The 26,502-nt window shown below is 40.1% G+C and overlaps 1 protein-coding gene across 7 annotated transcripts in view; it reads left to right on the top strand.

Moving 5' to 3' along the window:
- The window catches only part of LOC120738382 (solute carrier family 12 member 7-like), a 38,221-nt gene that overhangs the window by 3,046 nt on the left and 8,673 nt on the right, over positions 1 to 26,502 (top strand). For 6 of the 7 annotated variants that reach the window (XM_040039582.1, XM_040039581.1, XM_040039585.1 and 3 more), the window contains 19 exons: positions 10,976 to 11,067; positions 11,516 to 11,641; positions 15,556 to 15,702; positions 16,964 to 17,018; positions 17,858 to 17,988; positions 18,092 to 18,204; positions 18,290 to 18,394; positions 20,121 to 20,308; positions 20,410 to 20,574; positions 20,705 to 20,803; positions 21,759 to 21,816; positions 21,927 to 22,101; positions 22,601 to 22,719; positions 22,798 to 22,896; positions 22,970 to 23,089; positions 23,874 to 23,978; positions 24,400 to 24,568; positions 24,777 to 24,972; positions 25,798 to 25,967. In XM_040039582.1, coding sequence (XP_039895516.1) covers positions 10,976 to 11,067; positions 11,516 to 11,641; positions 15,556 to 15,702; positions 16,964 to 17,018; positions 17,858 to 17,988; positions 18,092 to 18,204; positions 18,290 to 18,394; positions 20,121 to 20,308; positions 20,410 to 20,574; positions 20,705 to 20,803; positions 21,759 to 21,816; positions 21,927 to 22,101; positions 22,601 to 22,719; positions 22,798 to 22,896; positions 22,970 to 23,089; positions 23,874 to 23,978; positions 24,400 to 24,568; positions 24,777 to 24,972; positions 25,798 to 25,967 — 2,432 coding nt within the window. The other variant, XM_040039586.1, reaches the window with a different exon arrangement.

The following is a 26,502-nucleotide window of genomic DNA, read 5'->3' as shown; positions in this document are numbered from 1 at the left end:
AGTTGTGTAAAAGAGGCCTAACTGTTTTACGGTGACAAAGTACAAAGTCTATATCCTTACATGACATATTATTATACCATTTAAAATTACTGCCTGTTTTTCTTTCACCTTTATAACACTTAGTTTAACCATTTTTCTTTGTGCACATGTTGTACCTCTTTACATCCATCAGTTTCCCAGTCAACCGCTTTGGGGGTTGGGTCAGGTTGTTTGTGCTACACGTTCCAGATACCTTGAAGTCGTATTTCGAAGCTTGGGAGCAACGCGACTTCAAATAGTAGTCTTTGTTTAATATCCAGATTGTATGCAACAGGTGAAACTTTTGGTTGTTTTCTCATTTTACTGCAAAAATCTACATTCTGATCCTGTACTGTCTGAAATCTATCAAACTCCTCTTGTGCATTTCTGGCTACTTTTTTGCCACAGTTTTTAAAGGGATCAGTAAGAGAATTTTATAAGGAGCAAGTCCTCAACATAAGGACTTGTAGATTTTAGAAAATTACTGGATGTAGGTTGCAGAAACAGAACAGACACGGGGCAATGCTCGAAGAAGCGGAGAAGCTTGAAGGACAAACGTGTTTGTTTTCTGGAAAGACAAAAAATTGCTTCAAGATTTTTAAGTGATAAAGAAAGTCATAATGTCAGCTGATATCTTTATTGTAATCTAGGTGTGCTTGTTCTTTTTATTACTTTAGACTCAAAAGTCTGCAGAAATGGCTTCGAATGAAATCCAATTACAAGACACTGCCTTGTTTAAATATTTTGATGAAGTAACTCTACTGCACAAGTGTCATGTTTATGAACAGGCATACTTTCCATTTAGGGAAAATTCCTGCAATAAATGTAGGTTTGTCTTTAGCTAAGGCATTTCTGGTCATTTTGCCTTGAACTCTGGTTGTCTTGCTTCTCTCGGAACTTCTTTTATGTCTCCTCTTTTGCTCGTCTTTCATATGTGGGCCTTTTTTATCTGTTTTTTGTTTTCTGACTTTGATCAGTTAGATTTCAGAGTGAGCCCGAGTCACCCATGGTCATCATTCTGGACCCACCAGTTAGGACATGTTCCCCCAAAGCATTTGTGAGATTAGAGGCAGATATGAAGTATCAGTATCAGTAAAACAAGCATAACAGGTTAGGTTTTTTTATATTCTAACCCTCACTCTAATAATGTTAAAAAGAGAGCAGACCCTCTTTAAACTCTAAGGTTTTACATATGAGTACCACATTAAAAATTAGCTTGCTTCTTAGTAGGTCTTAAAATGAGGTAAATACAGTCTGAGAAGAACTACAAACCATGACACATTACTTTGTTATTTATTTGACAGAAATTAAGTGTACATGGTTATCTGTTTCAGAAAGAGAGTCAACGGTTAAACGTAAGAGCTCACAGACTGTGATCCGACATGCTTACTGGCAGGTTTTCTTCAACAAACCCAGTTTCTTTCCTTTTCCTCTTCCTGTGATCCCAGTTTGGTGTTTTTAATGTATAACATGTGCGTTTTTGTGCTTAATCCACCATCAGTTTAAGGACAAAGACAGTGACTAAATGCATTTATTTTCAGTGATCAGTCATATGTTGCACTCAGTCTTGTTGATGGACATTGTTTGTCACAATTTGGATAGCGCTAAATAAAATTACTCTCTTTTTAATCTAAATGTTAGACTCCACATTGACGCACATGATTTGTAGAACCAAATCACATAACGTTGGGGTGACTGTAGCTCAGGAGGTAGCCCAGGTTGGAATGTTGATGGTTTGATCCCTGGCTGCTCCAGGCATGACAAATATCCTTGGGCAAGATACTAACCCCAAGTTGCTCTTTGAATGTGAATGTTAGCTAGAAAGCATTTACACAGAAAAAAAGTGCTTGTATGAACGGGTGAATGAGGCCAGTTGTGTAAAGCGCTTGTGGTCAGAGTAGAGAAGCACTATATAAGAACCAGTCCATTTACTATAACTGAAAACTTCGTAAAGAACCAATTTTTAATTTCTTGAATCTTTGAAAAACACCAAAGGTAACACGATTGGAAGGAGATGGAGCAAAGTGATTACCAAAGAACTATTGGCTGTGGACTTGACATGTCTTGGCATGATAAGTATCATATTCTTAAAAAACAATTTGAGGTATGCAGAATATGGATGGTATTTAAAAGCCATGCTGTTAAGAAATAGAAAAAGGACCTGAGAGCTGTATCTGGCATTTCAGTTGATCTTTCTACAGAAGCTTCGTCAAAAATGGTCTCAGTGGACGGCTGCCTCCTAAGAACTCATTTTTAAGACGGGGATAAAAGACTGAAGTATGCCAAATTATAGAAGAACTAATGTGAGAACGAGTGGCAACAGGTCTCATGAAGAGATGAATCCAAATTTGACATTTTTGGTTCAAGTTATTGTCAATACAGAAGAGGTCAGGAGAGAGGTCCAACATCCTTACAGCCATCTGTAAAACACGTTGGAGGCTCTGTCATGGTTTTGGGCCACATTTCAGCTGGTGGTGTTGGGACTCAAACACCACTACCTTGCATGAGCATGTATGTGTCCACCATCCGCATGTTTTTTTCTGAACATAGGTTACTGCCTTTCTTTCTTTCTGTTATGAGTTTGCGTAAATGCATCGCTACATTTGGGCGCACTCTGAGGAGGGTGCATTTGCTCGCAGATGAAAGAGTGTGCTGTTAAAACGGCGCTATTATTATCATTTTTTTTTCTGTTTACTGCTTCTATTAATTCCATCATTATTAACTTACTCATGGCCAAATAAATCAAAAAATCGCCCTTGTAAAAATGATCGACAATAGGCTCAGCCTATCGTCGATATATTCGCCCAACGCTAACTGACAACATGTTTCAGTATGACAGTGATTCCAATGCAGTAAAAACATACCTGCATAGAAAAACACACAATGGAATCAGTCATGGATTGGCTTCCCCAGAGCCCAGACCTCAACGTTATTAAAGCAGTGTGGGATCATCTGACCAGAAAATTGAACAAAAAACAGACAAATCCAAAGAAGAGCGTTGGAATATCTTTCAAGAAACCTGGAGAATTATTCCTGAAGACTACTTAAAGAATACCAGGAAAACTGTGGAAGACTCAAGGGGCTGATACCAAATATTGACTTTCAAGTGTTTTAGAATTGTACAGACTCAGCTTTAGCTTTATATATGGTGTTGTCATATGTGTTTGCAAAATGAATAGTTTTAATAAATTGGTGCTGGTAGGGCTGTGCGATATGACCAAAATCTCATGTCCCGATATAAGAATTCTATCGTCCGATAACGATATAAATCACAAAAAGGTAACATTTTCTGTAAATTCTGTGATTCTCGGGCAGCTCGACTTGCGTGAAGTGTTTCCAGCTGGGTGTCGTGTAGCTGGAGTCGAGTGTTTTAACCGATGCATGAAACGATACATTTTTAGACATAAGTTGTAACGGCTGCCGTTTTCTTTGTATTTATTACACGGCGTGCTGCGGGGAGAAGCCTGTTCTAACGTTTGAGTCTAAGGTTTATTTTTTAGCACCTGGCGGCTCTTTTTTACTTCTCATTCGTAAATAATCTGCTCTTTCACGTGATTCAGTTTATTTTGAAAAGTCTCAACAGGATCTTGAGCTTTATTGTGAAAGGTTTATGTGGTACATAAACCAGCGGACACGCGATGCTGTTACCGTCGTTGTTGCTAACGACAACGCATAAAAACAGGCGCTTGTCCGTCCGTAGTGTGATTATATTAAATATAAGAGAAGGAGAGAACTTTAAGAAATGAATATAGCCACTACAGTGACCATCAAAACCATGAAAAAATATTGCTGTAAACAGTTTATTTTGCGACACCACTAAACAAACGATAGCGTAAAATGAAACGACAGATGTTTTTATATCGTCATCCGATATATATCGTTATATCGAACAGCCCTAGGTGCTGGTGTGTGTATATGTATATATAATACAGAGTGACGTGATATAAAAGTAGTAATTTTACACATTTACATAGTGTTTGTTCTTCATATTATTAAACTTAGTTTTAATTTATTCATTCTTTATTTTTATATTCTATTTTATTTTTCTATTTGAGTGAGCTTAATTCTTTTTGTGTGTGTGGGTGATTTGTTGTTGTTGTTGTTGTTTTTTACCTCATTTAATGACTTTGGGGGTGTTTTGGGGGTAGTGGTTTATTTTCAGTGCTTTTGCTCTTTTAAGATTACATTATGTCAACATATAGGACAAGGAAATTATTTAAAATTGCTTGGAGCCCACAGGGGGGGGATGAACAGGAAATCCTCCCCTGAAAACCTGTATCTCTTACTGATGCTAATGAGGGAAAAATAAAAAGGTTTCCAAACAATGTAAACCCTCTGTTATCTGTATCAAGGTCCAACAGATCCTTTAGTGTGGTGACCCTATAAGAACTCATAATGTAATGTAAAAACATTTTACTACAACTTTACTCCTTACAATATGCCCTTTCTGGAGAAGACAAAAGTCACAGATTGCTCTGCATTCGGACAGACGAGCACACACGTACGCACAGATTTATGCACAGTGCTGAACAGACAAGATGCAATCTGTATAAACAACTCATCATTTTCCAAAGAAGTATCCGGTGTCATGTGTACAGTGTTCTGTTTCATATTGTCCCTCTTTTTCCTTGTCAAGTTTTAGCATGTAGTTTTGACACATACTGAAATTATTTGTTTGCTTCTGAATGAACCTTACTGATGAAACTCAAAAAGCAGGGCATCTCTATGAAAACGAATACAGAGAAGGAGACTGGAGTAGTAAATGATAACCGGTCATGTTGTCCTAGAGACACACCCAAACTACTTGCCAAGCAGTAGACAAACCGGAGTGTGTTGATCGCTACTGTAAAGCAGAAATTTCACTTTTAATTCAATTCAGTTTTATTTTATTTACAGCACAACAAATCACATTAACAGCTGCTTCAAGGCGCTTTTTATTATAAAGTGAAGTAAGGTTGTGAGGTTTGCGTTGCATTTTTTTTCCAAGTTTCCTGCATCTCAGAGAATCTACAGGAAATGTTTCCAGGCAAGTTGGCATCTTCCATACAAATTACAGCCAACAGCGGCAATCTACTAGCAACCAATGCAATCACAAGGAGGTATTTAGTGCAGGCCTTCATTGCATGCAGTTTCACCCAGACAGCAACCTTGAGCAACCACTCACCAATTGTTGGAATATACACCAACTGGTTGGGTCACTGCCTGGTTTCTAGGCTTATGTGACTGATACCTTAGATAGAAAGAAGAATACCACAGTCAGGATCTACAGACTCTAGATTTAAATATAAATCTAGGGCTTTGTTAGCTGAACAGTTTCCTCCCTTAGAGCTATGCCAAGCAAATTGGTTGATCACATTCACATAGACCACCTAACTGGTGAGTTGGTGTACCAACCTTTGCAGCTGATTCTGTCGCACATTCTTGAAACTATTATTTAAGAAGTTTAATATTGTATTTAAACATTTGCCTAACAAGGGAATTAAAATTACATGCCAAAACTGTTTTTTAACATCCTTGTTTACAGTGAATTGGAAATGGAGATTTTCACCCGTGGTTTATCCACTGTTGCCTTAGATACTCCTCTTGTAATTTAATCGGTCCAGCAAATTTCCTAAACTCAGCATTAAATGTCTTCATAGCATTTGTCTGTTTCATTTCGAGGTGGTTCTCATGTCCTTCTTCTTTCTCCAACTCAAAGGACATAAATCGTCATGTGTAGCTCTGTTTTCCATATGTTAGCCCTTTGGGGTTGGAGAACTGCCAAAAGCAGCTGCCACCCTGTTTCCTGTTTAAAGGATGTCTATTTTGGGTCAAACTGTTACTAGCTAAATTGTACAGGGAGTGTTCACAGGGCATGGGTTTGTGTTTTTGTTTGTTTGTCATTCTAACCCAGGGGCTCTCAAATCACATGCCACAGATAACCTGGTGGGCTGGTCCTGCAGGTGTGCTCCGAGATGTCATTTATAATACCTGTTTGTTTTGTTTTTTAAATGATTAAAAAAAAAGTCTAGTTTTGAGTTTTGTACTTGTTTCCCAAGAATCATGTGAGTTGTCCACGCTAAGCAACACATGCATGTAACATATATTTCCGTAAAGAAAAAAATATTTGTGCCAAATGTCAGATTGCAAAAATATTTTTTTATATATATGTTTTTATTCTCACCTTAGCAAACATATCATTTTTTGCAGCCTTATGAAATTTCCCCTTGTGGGACTAATAAAGGTATATCAAATCAAATCAGATTAACTGACACTTAATAACAACATACATGTGCCAAATGGATTTTAGTGTGTTTTAGTAATTTAAATGGATTAAACATTTATTGAACATAGACAAAGTCTATGTGGTATTTTGTACATATTGAAATGGAGACCTCTGCTGGTTAACATGATTACTGCATCAAACTGTCAGAGTCTACGCTCACTCAATGAACTTTCAGAACACATTTAGAACTCAGCCCATTTTAGAAGTCTTTTGATTTTTACCTGATAATATGATGATTTGCAAATTGTCTGACATGACTATATGATGACAGACCATGTTCCCCATCAAACAGTTCTGACAAGATCTATACAGAAAATGAATGCAATCTGACTTTGTTTTCCTAATTAAACTATTAGAAAAATTAAACACGTGAGGTTTAGATAATAAAAAATTGGGTACTGTACACCAACAGATGTGGCTTGAAATTAACGTTGCTTTATGCAGCTATGTACAGCAGTCTCTTTCAAATGCTTGTTTCATAGATGGGGTGCCCTGGGACAGCATTGGAGGAAAAACTCAACTTTAACAGGGCAGCCATCGGCCACGACTGCTTATGTAGTGAGGGGAAAGAGAAAAAAGTAGCTCATAAGGACACTTGACAGTGACACACACATAGGACTCCAAGCTAACCCATTTGTGCTGTTGATCAACACTATATCATGTTTGGTGGATTTTACCATGTAATTCAGCTAAGAAATAGTCGATTCTATATAGACCTTGAAGTGTAGTGTGTGTGCTTGTGTATCTTTCTAGATTTCACACATCACATTTTCATCTAAAACTTGCACCGCTGGTGAAACAGCTATTTCACCAGTGGTTCTGTTGAAAAGTATTCACATATGGAGTTTTGATATATCTAATCCCATTAAGAAGCTTTGAATTTGCCCAGGATGTCATTTTACTATGACTGTGTTTTTAATGACTTCTGAGGTTACATTGGCCCGCCACAACATCTACGACATCTTGTGGAACAAATTGCTATCACATGAAAGTATAGCCCGGCTCTAATTCAACCTTACTTGATATCTCTTTGGCAGAATACAAAAGCATTTTAGACATTAAGTCACAGCTTCACATTCTTGTGATAACTCTATTTCACTTTGCAATATTCAAAACCAATTTACATGTGCTGGTTCTTATATAGCACATTCTTACACTTGAGGACTCATAGCATTGTACAACTTGCCTCATTCACCCAAGCACTTTTTTCTATGTATCTAACGTTCACACTCCAATGGATGCGTCAGAGACTTGGGGTTAGTAGCTTTCCCAAGGATAATTGGCAGCCTGGGATTGAAACACTAACCGTCCAATTAGTAAATGATCTGCTCTACCTCCAGAGTTATAGCCACCCTAATTCAGACACAAGGATTTGCAAAAACTAAATTTTAATGATCAGTAACATTGAATCAAAGGTTAGTGAATATGATTACAGTTAGAGTTTGCTGATATAGTTTTGATGGTAACCGATAGCTTTAGGGCATGAATAAGCACGCATACATACCACAGATAGAGTAACACATATTTGAGAGTTGGGTTAAAGCAGATGAAAGACGGGCAAGAGTGAAAGTGAAAAAACCTCTACATTTACAAGTAAAACAGACTAGAGTTTGTATATGCAAAAAGATTTTTTATAAAATTGCATGTCTGGATGTTTTATGGACTGATTAGGAAATGATGCTGATATTTTGCTCTATGACAGCTGGGATAGTCTACAGCCTGAATTTGTCCAACTCCAGGCCTCAAGGCCCTGTGTCCTGCAGGTTTTAGATGTTTCCTTGATCCAACACAGCTGATTTAAATGGCTAAAATACCTCAACGGCTGTATCCCAATTCAGGGTCTGCAGCCTTAAAGTACGCAGCCTTAACGGTCCACAAGGGCCACGTACTCAAAGACCGCTAAGGCCGGAAGTGCGAGGCTTGTGAAATGGGACGGTCTAGCCTCCGTCGCGCTGCCCAGGTTGCCTAGCAACCATGATACTAACAGCTGGAAACGTTTCATACAGCTTTGTTTGACAGAAATGAAGGACAAAATCTTTTGTTCATTTGTTTGTTTGTTTCTACATGAGCTTTGATTTGATAGGTATCTGAGGCTGAGACCACAGGACTGTGAAATCATGATTGTTGGGCTTCACTTCTGTACTGAACAGTCATTTAAGATTAGCTAGTAAATAACAATTAGTTGTTCATGAGACTAAAGTCATCTCACTTTGGTAATGTAAATATAATATGGCCAATATTAAAGTTATAATTTCAATCATTGTTAGTTATTACAGCAGTGAATGACTCTGTTTCAAATACTGAGCTTCAGTAAAGATTCAAGCTGCATTTATTTATATTATTTATATTTCCTGTCACCTTAAATCTTCACTCAAAGACAGGTTTCTTTGACACTGTATATATAACTGTGTTATATATATGAGAGACAAATATTGTTCTTTTAATATGTTGGCATTACTAAATTTGTCTCAGTGCTTACTTTAAATAGCCATAAAATCATCACATTCTCTGTAAGATTAACGTCAGCTATTGAACGGCGTATATTTTAAAGTAAAGGCTTTAAAACCAAGTTAGTACAAACATCACTAATGTCACATAACTTTGCCGACATGTGGCCAACAGTAATGTTTTAATGGTCTTCGTTATTAAACATTCGCACATAAATAAGTAACATAATATTCAGTACTTACTTTTAAAAATTTACTCTTCAGCCTGGCAAAATTATCCACACCCACCGCCGCGCTATGCATTCTGGGATATGTTGGGCCACGAAGTCTACACCGCCAAATCCTTAAAATTCAGGGAAATGAAGGACGCATTTGAGGGCCGCGTTTTGAGCAGCCTTCGAATTGGGACAGCCTTCGTCGCGTTGCTGTGACGAAATTGGCCTTAAAATGCGGCCTTTAAGGCTGCAGACCCTGAATTGGGATACAGCCAACATGTCTTGAAGTTCTCCAGAGGCCTGGTAATGGACTAATCACTTGATTCAGGTGTGTTGACCCAGGGTGAGATCTAAAACCTGCAGGACACCGGCCCTCGAGGCCTGGAGTTCCCCACCCTTGAGTTAAGAGAGTGGAAGGGTGGACGTATAATTAAAAAAGATGCAGAAAGAAACAGGCTGAAAAGAAAAAGGAGCAACTAATGACCCAAAGCAAACAACCTTATGTGCAGCAGCAAACATGGCATTTCCTCTGTTCTGGTTTGGTCACTAAAACTGTTTGAATGCTTACACACACAATTCATCACTCTTTGGACAACACCTAACAACAGTTGTAAAGCGGGACAATCAAGAGCTTCTGGAATGTCTTTCTGGATCTGTGTTTATGAGCAACCTCATCCTACAATACTCCATTGGATTTAAACAGCTGTTAGTGGCAGGCTTACAGTACATAATCACTATCTCATTGTTGTTTTCCGATGATATCCTGCCTCTTGGTGGGTAGTCCCAGCTTAGAAGAAGCAATCTGAGCAAAGCTGTTGCCCCGGCTCTATAACCCTGGGTATATAACCCTTTTGTAATCTTATTGTAAAAGCCAGAGAGGCTTGCTGTTTATTTTTATATTTTTTGTTGCATGAATGTTGAAAAAGCAGCTTTCATACCAATGTTCTTTCCCACTCAATACCACATGCGAAATTTTCTTACAATCTTCACTATGTCATGTGCATCTACGGTACACCATCCTCATTAATTTATCTTCAGCAATCACTAAATCCATGTAAGGCCCTGGGCTCTTCAAGGCGACAGTGTAGCCTACAACACTGTGATGTGAGTGTGATAATATGCCATATCTAACAGTCATAGACCACTGCATGACAACCAGGGGCAAAAGAAGCCAGTCTGAACAGGCCAGTCATAATGTTAATCTAAGCCACTGTCTTTAAGTGGCGTACAAAAGCTGTTAGCAAAACTATAAGCTTAAAGTGTGGCCAAAGCCTTCACTTGTCTGCAGGGGATCAAACCTTTGACCCCTGATTCTCTATAAATGGTACTGGACACAGTTGTCACAGAGCACAGCTATATCAAATACAGCCTGGACCATGTAATGCAGTCTTGTGCTGTTTTTACAAAGGCAGTGGTTGCAGCTCTGGCCCAGTAGTTTGATGTACAGGTCCAACAAAACCCATACTTAAGAATCCTTGGGACGACATTAAACCACAGTTACTGCCCCTGATGTGTCATCAGTCTTTCGTGGTCAGTAAGGGTAGTAGCTATGCAGGTCATTTGCATTAACTATTAGAGAGACTTTGGACTGCAGACTATCATTGGTTCTGGTAATGTTGCTAACATAATACTGACAGAGATCCATCAGTAGGATCACACCAGCCGTGACACATTTATTTGCGTGCTAACAATAAAAAAACATGGAATAGTCATGGGGATGAGTATGGGTGATGCTGGCTGCTCACTGGGATTACCATGCTGAGACAAGTAGCCTCCCACTAACACCCATTAATTTCACTAAGAACTGATGACACTGTCGGTCCAGGTAGACTCGCACCTTTCTGAAGTCTTCTACAACTCTGTCCTTGTTTAAGAGCAACAAGTTATAACATACAAGAGGCGGTCAGTAAGCTAATTCTGCAGTAACAATTAGTTAAATCCAAATGGAAATACACATCTAATGATTCTGTCAACCTCTTGCCTGTTTATTCATTGGTTCTTTCTTTTTTTCTCCTTTTTTACCTCAAAAGGAGATGACAACCGGAGGGAGTCCTCTGCATTCATCAACCCAGACATGGACACAGAGACCTACTATGAAGGCAAGAATATGGCCTTGTTTGAGGTAAGATGAATTAAAAATGAATGATTTGTCTGTTTTTAATACATATAGTCCAAAACATGCTGCTAACGATTTAAACAGTATCTAAGATGTAGTAAGTTTTTGTTATTATGTAACATTAATAGAAAACAGACAGGACTGTGTGACCAGATGGTTGCAATTTTTAAATCTTTGCAATAGGAAGAAAGTCAGACTGGGGTCACTGAGTGCTTCTGTTTAGTTTGTCCCAAATCTCTCATAAACAACATCAGTCTGAGATGGTCTCAGTTATCTTAAAGTCTGTTCACTCACTGTCATTCATACATGGAAAGTGTGCTACATACATACACAATAAAGATCTTGGAGTCAATAAAGGGAGTCTGTGAGGAACATACAATAGGAAATATTTCTTGGTCATGCTTGAAAGGCCTGGATTAGTCTTTATTTTTATATGTTCTCTGTCTGTTTACAGGAAGAAATGGACAGTACGCCCATGGTTTCATCTTTTCTCAACAAACTGGCTAATTACACCAACCTAACCCAGGGTGTTCGTGAGCATGAGGAAGCCGAGGATGGAGTCAGGAGGGCTGCAGTCATGGTACGTGACTCCTGTTTTTGAGCCAGCAGAACTCTGATTAATGAAAGCATGCATGCTTTGCGCCAACATAATCGTTAGTGTAGTCCTCAACACTCGGAGTGCTTTCTCCTGAAATCTGTTCTGGCGGGATTTTTAGCGTCTGCAATAAAACTTCAGCACCGATTATATCTGTACACAAGAAGGCCTTTCTTTTCGTCTGGAATATCTGCTTATCTTTTTCATCTGCCATCCTGTTTTTATTTTTCGATATACAAGCACATTCTGTTTCAGAATAACATGAAACATAAAAGGCAGCACAAACAAAAAAGGAGGTTTCGTGTTTCATTCACTTCACTGAATTGAATTAGCAGCACAGCTGCTGTAAATGTCCTAATTTTGATCCTCACGTTCAAAGGGTTGAGTTAATATGAAAAATAACCCCAAGACGTTGTTGTGAAGGAGTAATTATCTATAGAGACCAGACGTTTTATGCTAAACAGTGCAGTTAGAAAGTGATACAGACACAGACCCACAATTTTAAGTATCCGACTGTAAAGTTACTCTGTTAGTTAAGTTACTGTTACTGTATCCTTATTAAAGATATTTAATCCTTACATGTAGTTTATTTTGTTCCCATGTTTTGAAACCAGCCTTTTAAAGTTTATTTCGAGATGAAAGCCTTAATTATCTTTTTATCCAACCATTTTCTTGCACTTCTCCGGTTCAGGATCAGAGGGGCCTGGCCTATCCCAGCTGTCAAAGGACATCCATCTGTCACAGGCCTAATGTAGAGAGACAGACTGCCATTTGCACTCACATTCAAACCTACAGGCAATTTAGAATCACTAATTAACCTAACCAAACTAACTGCATGTCTTTAAACTGCGGCACGAAGACAGAGTTCGAAGAGAAAAGCCACAAATACATGGGGAGAGCATGCAAACGACACCTTGCTGCCCTGTTGTTTTGTCCTTTAACCTGCGCACTATTTTTAAAAACAGCTATTGTTAAAAACACCAGTAGATGTTATTGCAATGCAATTAATAAAGTTGGAAAGTGGATTCTCTGCTTTCTCCACTTCCTCCAGACACTAGGACCCTCATTTCAAAAAGAAATACAAAACTTACATTCATCAAAAAGAGCACTTTGGACTGCTGTGTATCTGCATGTGTGTGCATGTGTATATATGTTTGTGTGCGTGTGTGTCCAGATTTCAGCTGAGACAGTGTCCTTCGCCCTGCCAGGCTAAGTAAACAGTAGTAGCTCCCTTCCTGAAGACGTCGATGCATGATCTTGATGCAACCAGCGTCAGACGGTCGCTTGTAAAGTTGTCTTGAACCGAACATGATGTCGTCAAACATCATAATCGACATCAGCGCTGCAGTCATGCCTGTTACTTATGCACCTTCTTGTACCACACTTTTCCCTCCCGGTCATCTTTCCATTAATATACTTTATTACTGCACCCTGCAAACAGCCAACCTTTTCAGCAATGACCTTATGTGGTTTATCCTCATTGTGGGCGCTGTTGGTGATCGTCATCTGAACAAGTTCTGAGTCATCAGTCTTTCCCCGACCATGGTTACATGTACAGAACTGGACCAAGACGTACATCTTTAAGCTGTTTGAATGGGGATTTAGTCCGAATGACGGTTTTCTTTGATTTGCATGAGTTATAAACCACACCCTTTAACATTTACTTTTATTTTACCTTATTGAGTTAAATTTAAAAAAAAATAACATTTTTCATAATATTAAGATTTTTTTGAGATGCACTAGTTTGTTTGATTTCTGTTGTCTTCAACATAAGTTAAGCTAAAGGACTGACAGCAACACAAGCATGAACAATAGGAGCCCAAAGGCTTGTTCCTTCTTCTGCACTGTGCACAGTGACGACGATGGACTGCAATGATATTTTTTCACTTTGTTCACAGATTAGGCCCACATCAACCGGAGGTGGAAACTCATTCTGTGAACCGTTAGTCTGAATGTCTTACCATAATCCTCCTCAAGGTCTCACACTCTGGAAATCTTTCAGTTGCTTTAAAAATGTTGCCAAAATCTGAGCCAAGAGCAAGTGAAAATAGGTCAAATGGTGCGACAAAGAGAGAAAACAGAAGAGTTTGAGGCAGAAAAGATTAAATGTTCAGATTTTTTTTTAAATCTATCCATCTTTAATCACTTGAGCTTCATGTGATAGAGCTGGGGATTTTACAAATACAGTGCAGACAGCCGGTTCAATACAACCAGACATACAGCACATTAACAGTTGTATCTTTTTATCAGGACTTGGATGAGGGATTTTAACAACCACCTTCATTAGGTCATAAGATTGATTTCATCTCCTTTGTGCTTAAATAAACTGCCTGGTATGGAAATGTGATCAGGGAGACCAATTTTCTTCGACTCAAACTGAAGAGAAAAACGACAACATCTTTCCTGGTAAAACATCTGTACAGATGTTACCTGGGTGGGTGACTTTGATAGCTGTCAAGCTACTGCCAATAGTCTGTTAGAGTGGCTTATTAACCGGATACACAGAGGAACAGCTAGCCTTTGACCACAGGTCCACAGGTTTAAAAAAAAAAAAAAAAGCAGACAAACACACAATAAAATATGTTTCAAAACTGCTGCTTTGTGGCAGAAGTTGTACATGCTGCAGAAAACGGGCTTTTAAGTGAGAAGGCGCTTTCATTGCAACAATTTCTGTCCCTTTTGTGCTTTTGCTAAAGTCAAAAACAACATTAGTCATTGACAAGACAGTGGGACCTTGGTCTGTTGCTCTATGTGGAAGCATTGATGATGTTTGACTAAAACCCGCCCCCTGAATGAGAGCTGAGAGCTCTGCAGAGGATCTGGACCTTTAACTTAAACGGCTCAGAGAGCATAGAGCCAGTGAAGGGAAGAAAACAGGCAGGAGAGCGAGGCAGTGTAACAGAAAGGAGAAGATGTGGGAGGTTTGGAAATCCACAGCAGGCACTTTGCAGCATTTTGACAAACAGCTGAGTGCAATGGAGAAAGCACAGGACAAAATGTTTGCATGTCGGAAAATGGTACGTACTCTTTGGTGTTTGTGGAGGCGTGCGTGTGCAGTATGCATGTGCTTGTCTATTGTAATCCGCATTGCTAATGCTATACTGCACTTAAATCATTCAAGTTATGTGACCCTGCTGGTGTTTTTAATGAGCTTTGATGTTAGTCGGTAAATGACAGCTTCAGTGTGATTAAATTTTTCATATTTTCCATCTAATTGTTTTCATTTTCTGCAAGTTGTGTTAAGCACAAGGTTATCTCGAAAATACAGATTTTTTTAGCCTTATTCTCTTCAGTAAAACTGTTTAACCTATCGACATGTTTTATACGCATGTAATTAAAATAAAAGTGAATAATGTAATATTTTGTGTTGATGATTCCGGTTTCTGCTGACCTTTGTCATACAGTGTAGTCAGTAACTTGATTTTTCGCCAATCAAGGATGTATGATTTAGTTGTTCCCTTACTTTTTCATTTTGTGAAACGGCACGTGGCTAAAAGAAAACCTGACACTAACCCTGGGCTGGCTGCTCATGATCTGATGGGCATTAAGAGGACAACCACCAGAAAACATCTGACTGTAGAGTCTTTGAAAACGCAAGAGATTATTTTTAGCTTTAACTAGAAGTAAGTGGCATTGAGTTTGATGCATCTTAAACAGATGATAACATGCCGACGCACTGTAAACATACAGTAATGTTAAATGCAGGATGTGCTTTGTAATTTAACACTTTGAATGACAAGACGCTTTTTAAGTGGCTTGGTGTGGCTGTGAGGAGGGACACATGTTGGATTTCCCCACATTGCAGCCTACTCTCATGTTCATCTCCTCTGTAACAGTGCAATGAGGCATAATTCAAGATTCACTCTCACCTTTGTGCATGTCTGTTTGTCTGTCGGCAGGTCCCCCATATGGGAACATTCATTGGGGTCTACCTGCCCTGCATGCAGAACATTCTGGGGGTGATTCTCTTTCTGCGCCTCACCTGGATTGTCGGCACAGCAGGAATTCTCGGATCTTTCGCCATTGTCTCCATGTGCTGCATCTGCGTAAGTATTTGACAGCTTCAGATGACGAGCTGCTTAATGAGTCTCAAAATGTGGCAGTGCTAAACAAACTGTCCCTCTTGGCCAGTCATCAGTGATGTAGCTGCGATTAAGTGTGAGATTTACGTCACGCCAATCACAGCTCCTCTGAATTTATGGTGTGATGAGCATTAATGTCTTTGTCTGAGTCCCCAAAACGAGCAGAAAACCTTATTTACAACCGCAGCACATACGTCAGTAGCTCCAGATGGCCAGACAGAGAAGTGCCTGTTTCAAAGTTTGAACTTGAATGCTCAGCACTCATGTGATGTGATGCGAACAATCTGCAAACTACAACTCCTTTACATTATAGACTCACCCTGACACGCTCTCATGCTCCACACCAAAGAGATGACGGGCAATAGAGGTGATGATGCCAGTGGTCTCATTTTTCTTGTGTCTGTGTTTTACACGTTAGCGGGGCAGTGGGCAGAAAGTCAGTGAAGTGAAAAGATGCATCCTAACAGAAGGGCTCATTCAGTAAAACCTTGGAGAAACCTTCTAGAACAAATCTCCTGGAAACAGAGACTCTCTCGCCGTTTCATCTCTGCAGAAACGACAAAGTTTATTTGCGTTTTTGCATTTTATTTGTTGCTATTTGTAACCAGTTTCACTGCACAGAGCTTGACTGTATGGTGAATGAAATGAATTTTCCAACAGTGTTTGAGTAAAACTCAAACATTGCAGAGTGAGACAATCAAGCTTATTTTTCTTGACTAAGTACAATAAATACAAAATGCACAAATATATGACTGTACTTCAGTGTTTCTGATTTTCAGCCTGGCCCTCAGTCGCACTCGGTTTGACACTGGTGCTTTCACTGATTCTGCTAAATTTAGGCAACTTTGTGTTTGATGGAGTGGAAACAAAATGCTGGGATGTTTTTTCCACTGGCATATTGCACAAAACAACATGCAGCATGCAGAGTATTTAGTACTCTGCATGCTGCATGTTTCACATTATTGCACTCCTAATTCTAATCAGAGGCTTCAGTGACTGTTTTCAGGCACTTACTTTGTATTTTTTGGACACATTATACTTCCGCTCAGCTGCAATTCAAAGAACTATTATCTGAGCATGATGCTTGCACCTTGACAACTTAACAAACTTGACAAACACAAGCTGGTCAAAGTTATTTTCATTTATCTTTCTTTCTTTTACGTTGCTTTTACAAACCATCCACTGGTGATCATCTGTCCTGTTTTCTTTTGCTTTTTTCATGCAGACATTGCTCACAGCTATATCAATGAGTGCCATTGCAACAAATGGAGTTGTCCCAGGTACATAATGAATTATTTGATTTGCTTTTACGGTACAAGAGATGTATGCACATGCAGTCTGCAAAAATAGCTGCAATTGTGAGTGAGATTATACAGAGTTTGAATTGAGCTATGATTTGCACAGCATCCAAAATATTTTTTAAACTTCATCGTTGCGTGAGAGCAAGCTAATTCTGCACACTGTGTAGAGCACAACCAATTGTTTGGCGTGCCAGTGTTATCAGCCGATATCTGCTATTTGCTGATTGATTGGACACTCTGCATCTTCCCTGTTGGCAACACACTTCTTTGTAATACCACAAACACAACAAGCACTTGATACATACTTACAGTTTATACATTTAGCAGAACACAAACGAGTAAATAACATAAGCATATTTGGCCCTTGTCTGTTATGTTTTGTGTCTGAAAGGGAAAACATCGTTCGATATGTTGGAATATTGGATTTTTAAATCTCAGTAGAATATTCTCAGTAGCTAATATATGAAATCTAATGCAATGCACAGAAGCTGCAAATGGACAGAGCCCAATTTTAAAGGGGACCAATTGTCCTTATTTTACGTTATTTTATGTTATGTAGATGCTGGTAAAATAATCAATGTTTATATCAAATATGGGCAACGTTTTCAAACAGCGAGGTCAGTGTTATGCAAGTAATCCCTGTGAGCTAAAAGAAAACATTCTGAAACGGTTTTATGCCCAAAATGGTCTACGAGCACAGGAACAGGCAACTATCAGTTTGTCACCGGAAACTTTATTGGCATTATTTATTTTTTTACATTTGTGTATGTGTAGATATGAAACTAGTAAAATGTATTTTTGTAATCACTTCCTGACAGCCGGTGGCTCGTATTACATGATCTCCAGATCCTTGGGTCCAGAGTTTGGAGGTGCTGTGGGACTTTGTTTGTACCTGGGAACCACCTTCGCTGGATCCTTGTACATTCTTGGAACCATAGAGATTCTTTTGGTTTGTAAACTCTATGTCCTACAAGGAGGCAGCCATGTCAGTGCCCTTCTGATTGCACATTAATCCCTCGATCGATCTGATTTTTCTCTTTGCCGTCTACCAGCTCTACATCATTCCACCAGAAAAAGTGGTCAAAGAAACAACGGCCAACGACATGCGAATCTATGGCACCTGCTGCCTGCTCCTGATGGCACTGGTTGTGTTTGTAGGGGTGAAGTAAGTTTCCATTCACCATCTGACACACACAAACAGAAGAACACACCACACAGGCTCACATTTGCCCCTCTCCTTCTGTCTGCAGGTATGTGAACAAGCTGGCTCTGGTGTTTCTGTCCTGTGTGGTTCTGTCTATCATGGCCACTTACGCAGGAGCCATCAAGACGGCCATCAAACCCTCAAACTTTAGGTGAGCGACTAATAACTGAGCAACCGCTTTTTATGAAGTGCCGGCATGTTTTCTCTGACAGTGAAAATCACGTACTGTCAGTGCTTACAGATACATTTTAAGCAGTTTATTGTACTACAGCTGATTTATCCTTTTTTTTAAGATAAGGAACTGGATTAGTTTGTTTGTTAGTTTGCAACCACTGCAAAGTTTGTTTTAAATACTTGGGTAAGTGTATACGTGAGTGTGTGAAGCTGCAAGAAACTTGAAACACCTTTTAGAGTCATTCGGTCAGATAGTCTTTTAAAATGTGTATTTTATCCTCTGATATGATTTGTCTTCATCTGGTAAATTGAAGGGAAAATATGAAAAACAGCTTCTGTCTTTCTGCACACTGTACAGTTCATATGTGGGGGGAGGAAAATGCTGCAGTGATATACAGCTTTTGAAGAGTGCAGATTCAATTCAGTACATGCTTTATATTTATTTTAATAAGGTAGAACCTGAAATCAGATGACCCCGTGAGAAAGCGTTTTGGCAATAGTGGGAAGGAAAAACTTTTAACAGGAAGAAACCTCTGGCAGAGCCAGGCTCGGGGAGGGGCGGGGCCATCTGCAATGATCAGCTGGGGGCGAGGTTAGGAAGTACAAGAGAGCAAGACTAATTAAGTGTAGAGTGGTGTATAAATACACAATGAAAGTATGAGTGTGAAAATGGGAGTGAAAACTAATAACTGGAGGATTCAGTGTCAAGTGATCCAGCCCTAACTCAAGCAGTATCAAAACGAAACGTTTGAATCTAATCTTTACGTTAGAGATAGTGTCTGTCTCCTGAATCCAAACTGGGAACTGGTTCCACAGAAGAGGGGCCTGAAAGCTGAAGGCTCAGCGTCCCATTCTACTTTAAATACCACAAGTGAACCTGCAGTCTGAGAACAAAGTGCACTGTTGGGTTGATATGGTACTATGAAATTTACATAAGACATCCAAGAGACTGCGACTGTAACAAAGTGTAAAGTTGGAAGGGATCTTGAATACCTTGGCACCGTAACTTCTGGTGTCCTTGACTCAGTGCTGCACTGAACATCTTCAAATTCTGACACCAATATGTATCTGTAAAGCCAGCACCTGTTCCACAGATTTAGACCGTGTCCCTCGGGACGTCCTGTGGGGGGGTTCTCCAGGATTATGGGGTGTTTGGCCCATTGATCCTTATACAACTGTGGCAAGAGCTTGGTCCGCGTAGCCGGCAATAAGTCGGACTCGTTCCCGGTGGGTGATGGGCTCCGCCAGGGCTGCCCTTTGTCACCGATTCTGTTCATAATTTTTATGGGCAGAATTTCTAGGCACAGCCAAGTGGTGGTCTCAGAATTTCATCTCTGCTTTTCGCGGATGATGTGGTTCTGTTGGCTTCATCAGGTGATGGCCTCCAGTTTGCTTTGGAGCGGTTCGCAGCCAAGTGTGAAGCGGTGAGAATTAGAATCAGCACCTCCAAATCTGAGATCACGGTTCTCAGCCGGTAGAGGCTGGGCGTCTCTGCTTAGGCTGCTGCCCCCGCGACCCAGCCCCGGGTAAGCGGAAGACGATGGATGGGTGGATTTTAGATTGTCGCCCTCGTCACATGCACATGGATGACTCTAATCTGACAATAAGAAATAATAAGTAGACACTCCTTTGTCGTGCGTGAGGAGGGGGGGGCTGTGTCTGCAACAATTTATGAAATGCTTAATCTCATTTTTCTCCTCTAGTGTCTGTCTGTTGGGGAACCGCACTCTGAAGAATGAAATGTTTGAAAAGTGCGCAAAAACAGATGTGGAGCTCTGGAACCTTTTTTGTGACAGTCCATATCCCAACGCAACCTGTGACGAGTACTTCGCCTTAAACAACCTGACCGAGATCCAGGCCACACCGGGAGTCCTGGGGGAAGTCATCAACGGTGCGTCACCGTCAAGCAAAAGTCCACTGAGAGTTCCTCCTGTCAGTCTTTTTTTCTGCAGTAAATTCTGATCATGCAGCCTGTGCTTGTCTTTCCTTTAGACAACTTGTGGGGCAATTATGGCCCAGACAACATGGTGATAGAGAGGAAAAACCTGTCTTCTGTACCAGCCGAGGCCAACAACGACAAACTTAAGAACTACGTCTTCAACGATTGGGCCACCTACTTCACTCTGCTGGTGGGAATATACTTCCCCTCTGTCACAGGTAGATGGTTTATTGTGGTCACATTATACAAAGATGAGAAATCATTTAGGATAAACGTTTCAAGGGACTTGAGCGTGAGGAATTATAGTTTTAATGCGTTTACATGAGTAAAATTTGTGTTGTGTTTCAGGTATAATGGCTGGTTCTAACAGGTCAGGTGATCTCAGAGACGCCCAGAGATCCATCCCAATAGGAACCATACTGGCTATTCTCACCACATCCTTCATCTGTATCCTCGAGATCCTGAATGTGTCGATTGTGTCTGTGGAACTGCTGCAGGAACACCCAGAAACTCTTTCACTGCTGCTGGTTCCCCAAGGAGCAAATCCAGAAAAGGCCCTTCTGGAGTCTTGTGGTTCTTGATCCTCCCAGACCTGAAAGACCAGTGAGGGAAAGTTGGACATCAGGTGTGGCAGTGCAAGACTCTCTTGGTGTTCCCAAGGGTTAATTGCTTATTCACACGAGTGTTCAAGTGTAAAGGCACGCTTGAGGTTTGGTTTGGGGGGACACCACTTCTTGTCTTCTTGGTCTCATTTTTAGCTGAGATTAAGAAGTCGTTTAAAGTAAATCCACTGTTTCCACTAATAATCCCTGTTGGTCAGCATTAGGGAACCTATTTATCTCGAGGTGCAGTGGAGACGGAGGTGACACTGTTACTACGTTACAAGAGCAGCTGAAGAAACTGAAACACTAGTGTCTGAGGAGAAAGGCAGAAACCCGGTTTCCTCAGGTGTGATGATAACTGAGATGTAATGGGTCATGCACTATGACTTATTACTTTGACTAAAAGGTTGAGAAAGGTTTGACATCCGGCGAGGATCCAAACATCTTACTTTCATTATTATTCATTATTTTCATATATTTACTGTTTTTTAGATTTCTTTTGTTTCCACGTTGTTCTCTGTTTTATTCTGTAAGCACTTTTCGTTGACTTTATAATTACTTGTTTGTTTCCATTAGTTGTCTTAACTGCTTACGCAATTCAGGGCATTCTTTGTCTTCTTATTATCATTATTAATATTAAACGAATTGAGGGAAGAAAATGTTGATGATTCCCAGGTTCACGCTGCTTCTAAATGAGGTGATATTTATGCACCAGCTGTGGGTGAAGAGCAGCAGATTGATATTGTCACAGGCTGTTGATGTAAATTGTCCCAGTGTTTTCATCTTAACTTCCTGGTCAGATATCTCCTTTGTGGTCTTGTTTGGAGCCTGTATTGAAGGAGTGGTCCTGAGAGATAAGTAAGAATGTTTAAATGTTTGGAAAAGCAGGTGCTTTGTTTTTTCAGAACGTCTCATAATGCATGTTTATCATTGCGATTGCTGTTTAATAAAGCGTTTGTATGCTTCAGGTTTGGTTTCTCAGTAAAGACGAAACCTGTCATCAGCATTCTGGCCTGGCCATCACCGTGGGTGATTGTGATTGGCTCATTTTTTTCCTGCTGCGGGGCGGGACTGCAAAGCCTTACTGGTGCCCCCCGGCTGTTGCAGGCCATTGCTCGCGACGGCATCATTCCTTTCTTACAGGTTAGTGGAAGATAGATCCTTTCTTCACCTCTTTTGAAAAACACCTATTCCTTTTTCATTTTTATCTTGAAAGTGCACACGCAGCTTCCTTTCATGCTTCATTATTGTGCTTTTTTACCGTTTAAAAGCCAACGGCAGAGGTAGTCATAACTTATGAATGTGTACTGTAAAAAATGTTTGGTCTACTTTCTCATTTTTAAATGATTGTTTAAAAGATTTCCTTCAGTCTTCTGAACTGATTGTTTCATTCATAAATTGTTAAAGGACTGGTTACATTATACCCGCCGCAGCTTCCCAGAGTTTTAAGGAAACATGTTTGGGTTGTGTATTTAATCTGTTTCATTTTATGTTTTTCTCAAAATGTTTTTTCAGTTTCTAACCTAATAAATGAGAGAAAAGCTGCAAATTCTCACACAGGAGTTAGAAAGGCGTGCCGTTTTGACCTTGATAAAAATAAGTACTACATCAAACCTCTGTCCTTTGGATCTCTCTTTCTCAGGTCTTTGGTCATGGGAAGGCTAACGGTGAGCCCACCTGGGCTCTGCTGCTGACTGTCGGCATCTGCGAGATAGGAATCCTTATTGCCTCTCTGGATCATGTAGCCCCCATCCTCTCCATGTATGTGCTTTTTTCCCTCTTTTTGTCACTGAATTTGTTAATGTCTTTACATTTCATACTAATCACTGGTCTTCTCAGGTTTTTCCTCATGTGCTATCTGTTTGTCAACCTGGCCTGTGCTGTCCAGACTTTGCTCTGCACCCCCAATTGGAGACCTCGCTTTAAGTTCTATCACTGGTAAGAGCATGTCCTAGAAAACTCTCTTATCTCTGAGTGTAACAGTAATGATGACACTGCTTGTTTCCTGTAGGACTCTGTCCTTCTTAGGGATGAGTCTTTGTCTCTCCCTCATGTTCATCTCCTCCTGGATCTACGCTCTGGTCGTCATAGTGATAGCCGGCTGTATCTACAAATACATTGAATACAAAGGGTAAGTTTCAGGTGATGAGATCAATTCAGCGTTTAAACCAGGTGCAGGCAAGAAGGTATGGTCAGAAACAAACTGATACACAACAATCGTTTTAGGGCGGCTGAGCTTTTCAAAAGTAAAGAGAGGCTAAGGTTTGCCAGTCTTCAAAGAACTGTGACAAATTGACAAAATGTGGAACAATTTCAGAAATGCAAACTATCTTATCATATACAGTACATGATATCATTAAAAGATTCAGAGAATCTGGATATCTGTGTGCACAAGACAAGGCCAAAAAGGGTCTGAGTTGGCACTGCATGAAAAACAGACAATATTATGTCACTGAAAATCAGCACATGGGCTCAGGAACCGTTCCAGAAAACATTTCTGTCAACACAGTTTTCTGTGCCATCCACAAATGCAGGTTAAAGCTCTTTCTTGCAAAGAATATGACCGATAACCGCCATGTTCACTGGGCCAAATATAAAATCTTCTGTGGCCAGATGAATAAAAATATTAAAATTGAAAAGCACGAGCGCTGTACTCGCCGATTTAAAGAGGAGAGGAATGAGCTGGCCTGTTATCAGCACTCTTTTCAAAAGCCTGCATCTCTAATGTTATGCAGATGCATTAGTGTGCAAGGAATTGGCAGCTTACACAACTGGAAGGATGCCATCAGGTGATGAAAAGGTTTCTACAAGTTTTAGAGCCACATACGCTCCCATCCCAACAACACCTTTTTCTGAAAATCAAAATGAGTTCTTGTTTGTTGAGATGTAGTAAAACAGTTTTAATGGTGGTGCAGGGCAGTGAAGGAGTGGGGAGATGGAATCAGAGGTCTGTCCTTAAATGCAGCACGCTACGCTCTCATCCGGCTAGAGGAGGCACCGCTACACACCAAAAACTGGAGGTGAGTGCAAAAACACTTCTCTCACAATAGAGTATTTTAATTAGAGGCAACAAATAATGATTGGTCTATATTTAATCACTTAGAAATCACAAACACGTTCTTCTTAAACTCAGAGATTGGCAGAGAAATCTGCTGCTCTACATTTAATCTACTGAATATTCAGATTTGGGCTGTTGAACAAATGTTGAACAATATGACATCACCTTCACCTCGGCACAGTTATTTTTCTGAATCTGATTTCAAATCTCAAACAGTTAAGCTGCAGCCTCATTGTCACTGACAGTCATTACATTTTTTATCATCTTGTCCTCTAAAGAACTACAGTTGTCTGCAGACAGACTGGCATTCATTCAGAAAAATTACTTTGATTGTTTTTCGGTTGTTTGCTGCTAGACGTTTGTATTTTTGGCTCTGTCTTCAGGCCTCAGCTGCTGGTGTTGTGTAAACTGAACTCAGACCTGGAGGTGACACACCCTCGTCTCCTGTCCTTCGCCACGCAGCTCAAAGCGGGGAAGGGACTGACCATCGTCTGCTCCGTCCTGGAGGGGACATACATGACCCGAGGGGACGAGGCCAAGAAAGGAGAGCAGGTTTCTCAGTTTGTTCAGTCGTTCGCTCTCATCGGCTAGCCTTAACTTCACTGTACATGCTAATGTTTGCGTTTAACCTTTTTCCATGTGTCTCTTATGTTTGTAATTACATTTGTTTTCCTGCTCTATATGTTCGCTCGACTATGAACCAACATGTTGCTGAAGCTGTGAATGAATCAAAATATTGCACACTGCTTGCTTCCGGCAGAACTTGAAAGCAGCCATGGCTGCGGAGAAGACAAAGGGTTTCTCTCACGTCGTGGTGTCGTCCAGCCTGCGAGATGGTTTCTCCATACTCATCCAGTCAGCTGGACTGGGGGGAATGAAGCACAATGCCGTGCTGATGGCCTGGCCAACAGGCTGGAAACAGGACCGGGACTCCTCCGTAAGGAGAAACTTTATAGGTAAACTCAACAGAAGGGTTTTGTGTGACAACACTGCAATACTGAGAAAATTACAAAAGGCTTTCTGATGAGGCAACATGTCAAAAGGCTTCAAAAGCTGTAATAACTGAGATCAATCATTTGCTAATCCATAACTACTTAAATACTGTGGACAACAATTTACAGAACTGCATTTCTTTTAATGAGCCCTTCACTTCACTAAGAGGACAAAACCCGTCCTTAATGGCGTGCTAACGTTATAGCAACATTCTTATTGTAAAGAAATAGAAAAGATGTCATTACAAAAATATTAATGCCAAAAATATCAGCATTTGACATTTACTGTATTGTTTTTTACATTTCTTCTATTATGACCATATAGACATGTAATCACACATTACCGAGTAGATTACAGATGTTTTTAGTCCAGATGTCCTGCAGATGCAGATGACAAATTAAGCGATAGTCACAAGTATTGTTGCGCGCCAGGATTTTATGGTTTTACAGATTTACGGTGGCCCTGAGAGTTCAAATGGACTGCAGTTTAAGAAAAACCCCAACAAATAGAAAAATGCTGCAAAAGTGCTTCACATGTTTGGGTGTGTGTCACTTCCACAGCTGCTTCGTCACAGTAATGTGTTCCCAAAAACACTTCTGTGTGTTGTGAGATTTTGGTTTTTCTACTTCCTTTGTGTTTTATTCGTCTTCTTTTTCTTCCATGTTTTATGTGCCTTTGCTGCATTTTTCTGTTTGCTGGTGTTTTCATAATTTTAGGGCCGCCGTATTTACGCACAAGGTTAGAGATTTTGGACGGGGCTCAGGAACATCTTTTTTCTCTCCCTGCAGAAACCGTTAGAGAGACGACTTCGGCACATCAGGCTCTGCTCGTAGCCAAGAACATCGACCATTTCCCTGCTAACCAGGAGCGTCTGAAGGAGGGAACCGTTGATGTGTGGTGGATCGTACATGATGGTGGACTGCTCATGCTTCTGCCTTTCTTACTTAGTCAGCACAAGGTGTGTCTTTGTTTGTGTTGCCTAAATTATCTTTTTACTTTAAGATTCTTTAGTTGAATTTAAATATGAACCGTTCAAGAAAAAACAAGGACTCCAAAGTAAGATAAAAATCAATAATTATATAAATTGCCACAGTAAGCAGGACGAATAGAGTGCATTTATATACACAGTTAAAATTTGTCTCAATGTTCTCACCGTTAGCATTGTGGCTGCTGTCTTCCAGACAGAAGTTTCCTTTTGAAATGAGTGTATGCTAACTTACTGGCTAATACTAGCAAGCTTCGTTATCAAGCTGCTTCCATATCTGCTAATTAATGCTAAGCAACATACAAATACAAAAAGTGTCCTCACTAGACTTTTGTGCATCCTTCATCACACAGCAGCGATACCAAGTGTTCTGAACACCACAAATAAAATCTTGAGTTCAGTTCTTGAGGAAGCTGAACCTGTCAATCAAAACGGCCACACCCCTGACTTTAAGCCATAGGAATGCCCAAAAGGGGGAAATCTTACAAACACATCACCACATGCATGT

Source organism: Simochromis diagramma, unplaced genomic scaffold (assembly GCF_900408965.1).
Source record: "Simochromis diagramma unplaced genomic scaffold, fSimDia1.1 OVJJ01000337.1, whole genome shotgun sequence".
NCBI classification, from domain to species: domain Eukaryota; kingdom Metazoa; phylum Chordata; class Actinopteri; order Cichliformes; family Cichlidae; genus Simochromis; species Simochromis diagramma.
This window is presented reverse-complemented; position numbering and strand designations above follow the sequence as displayed.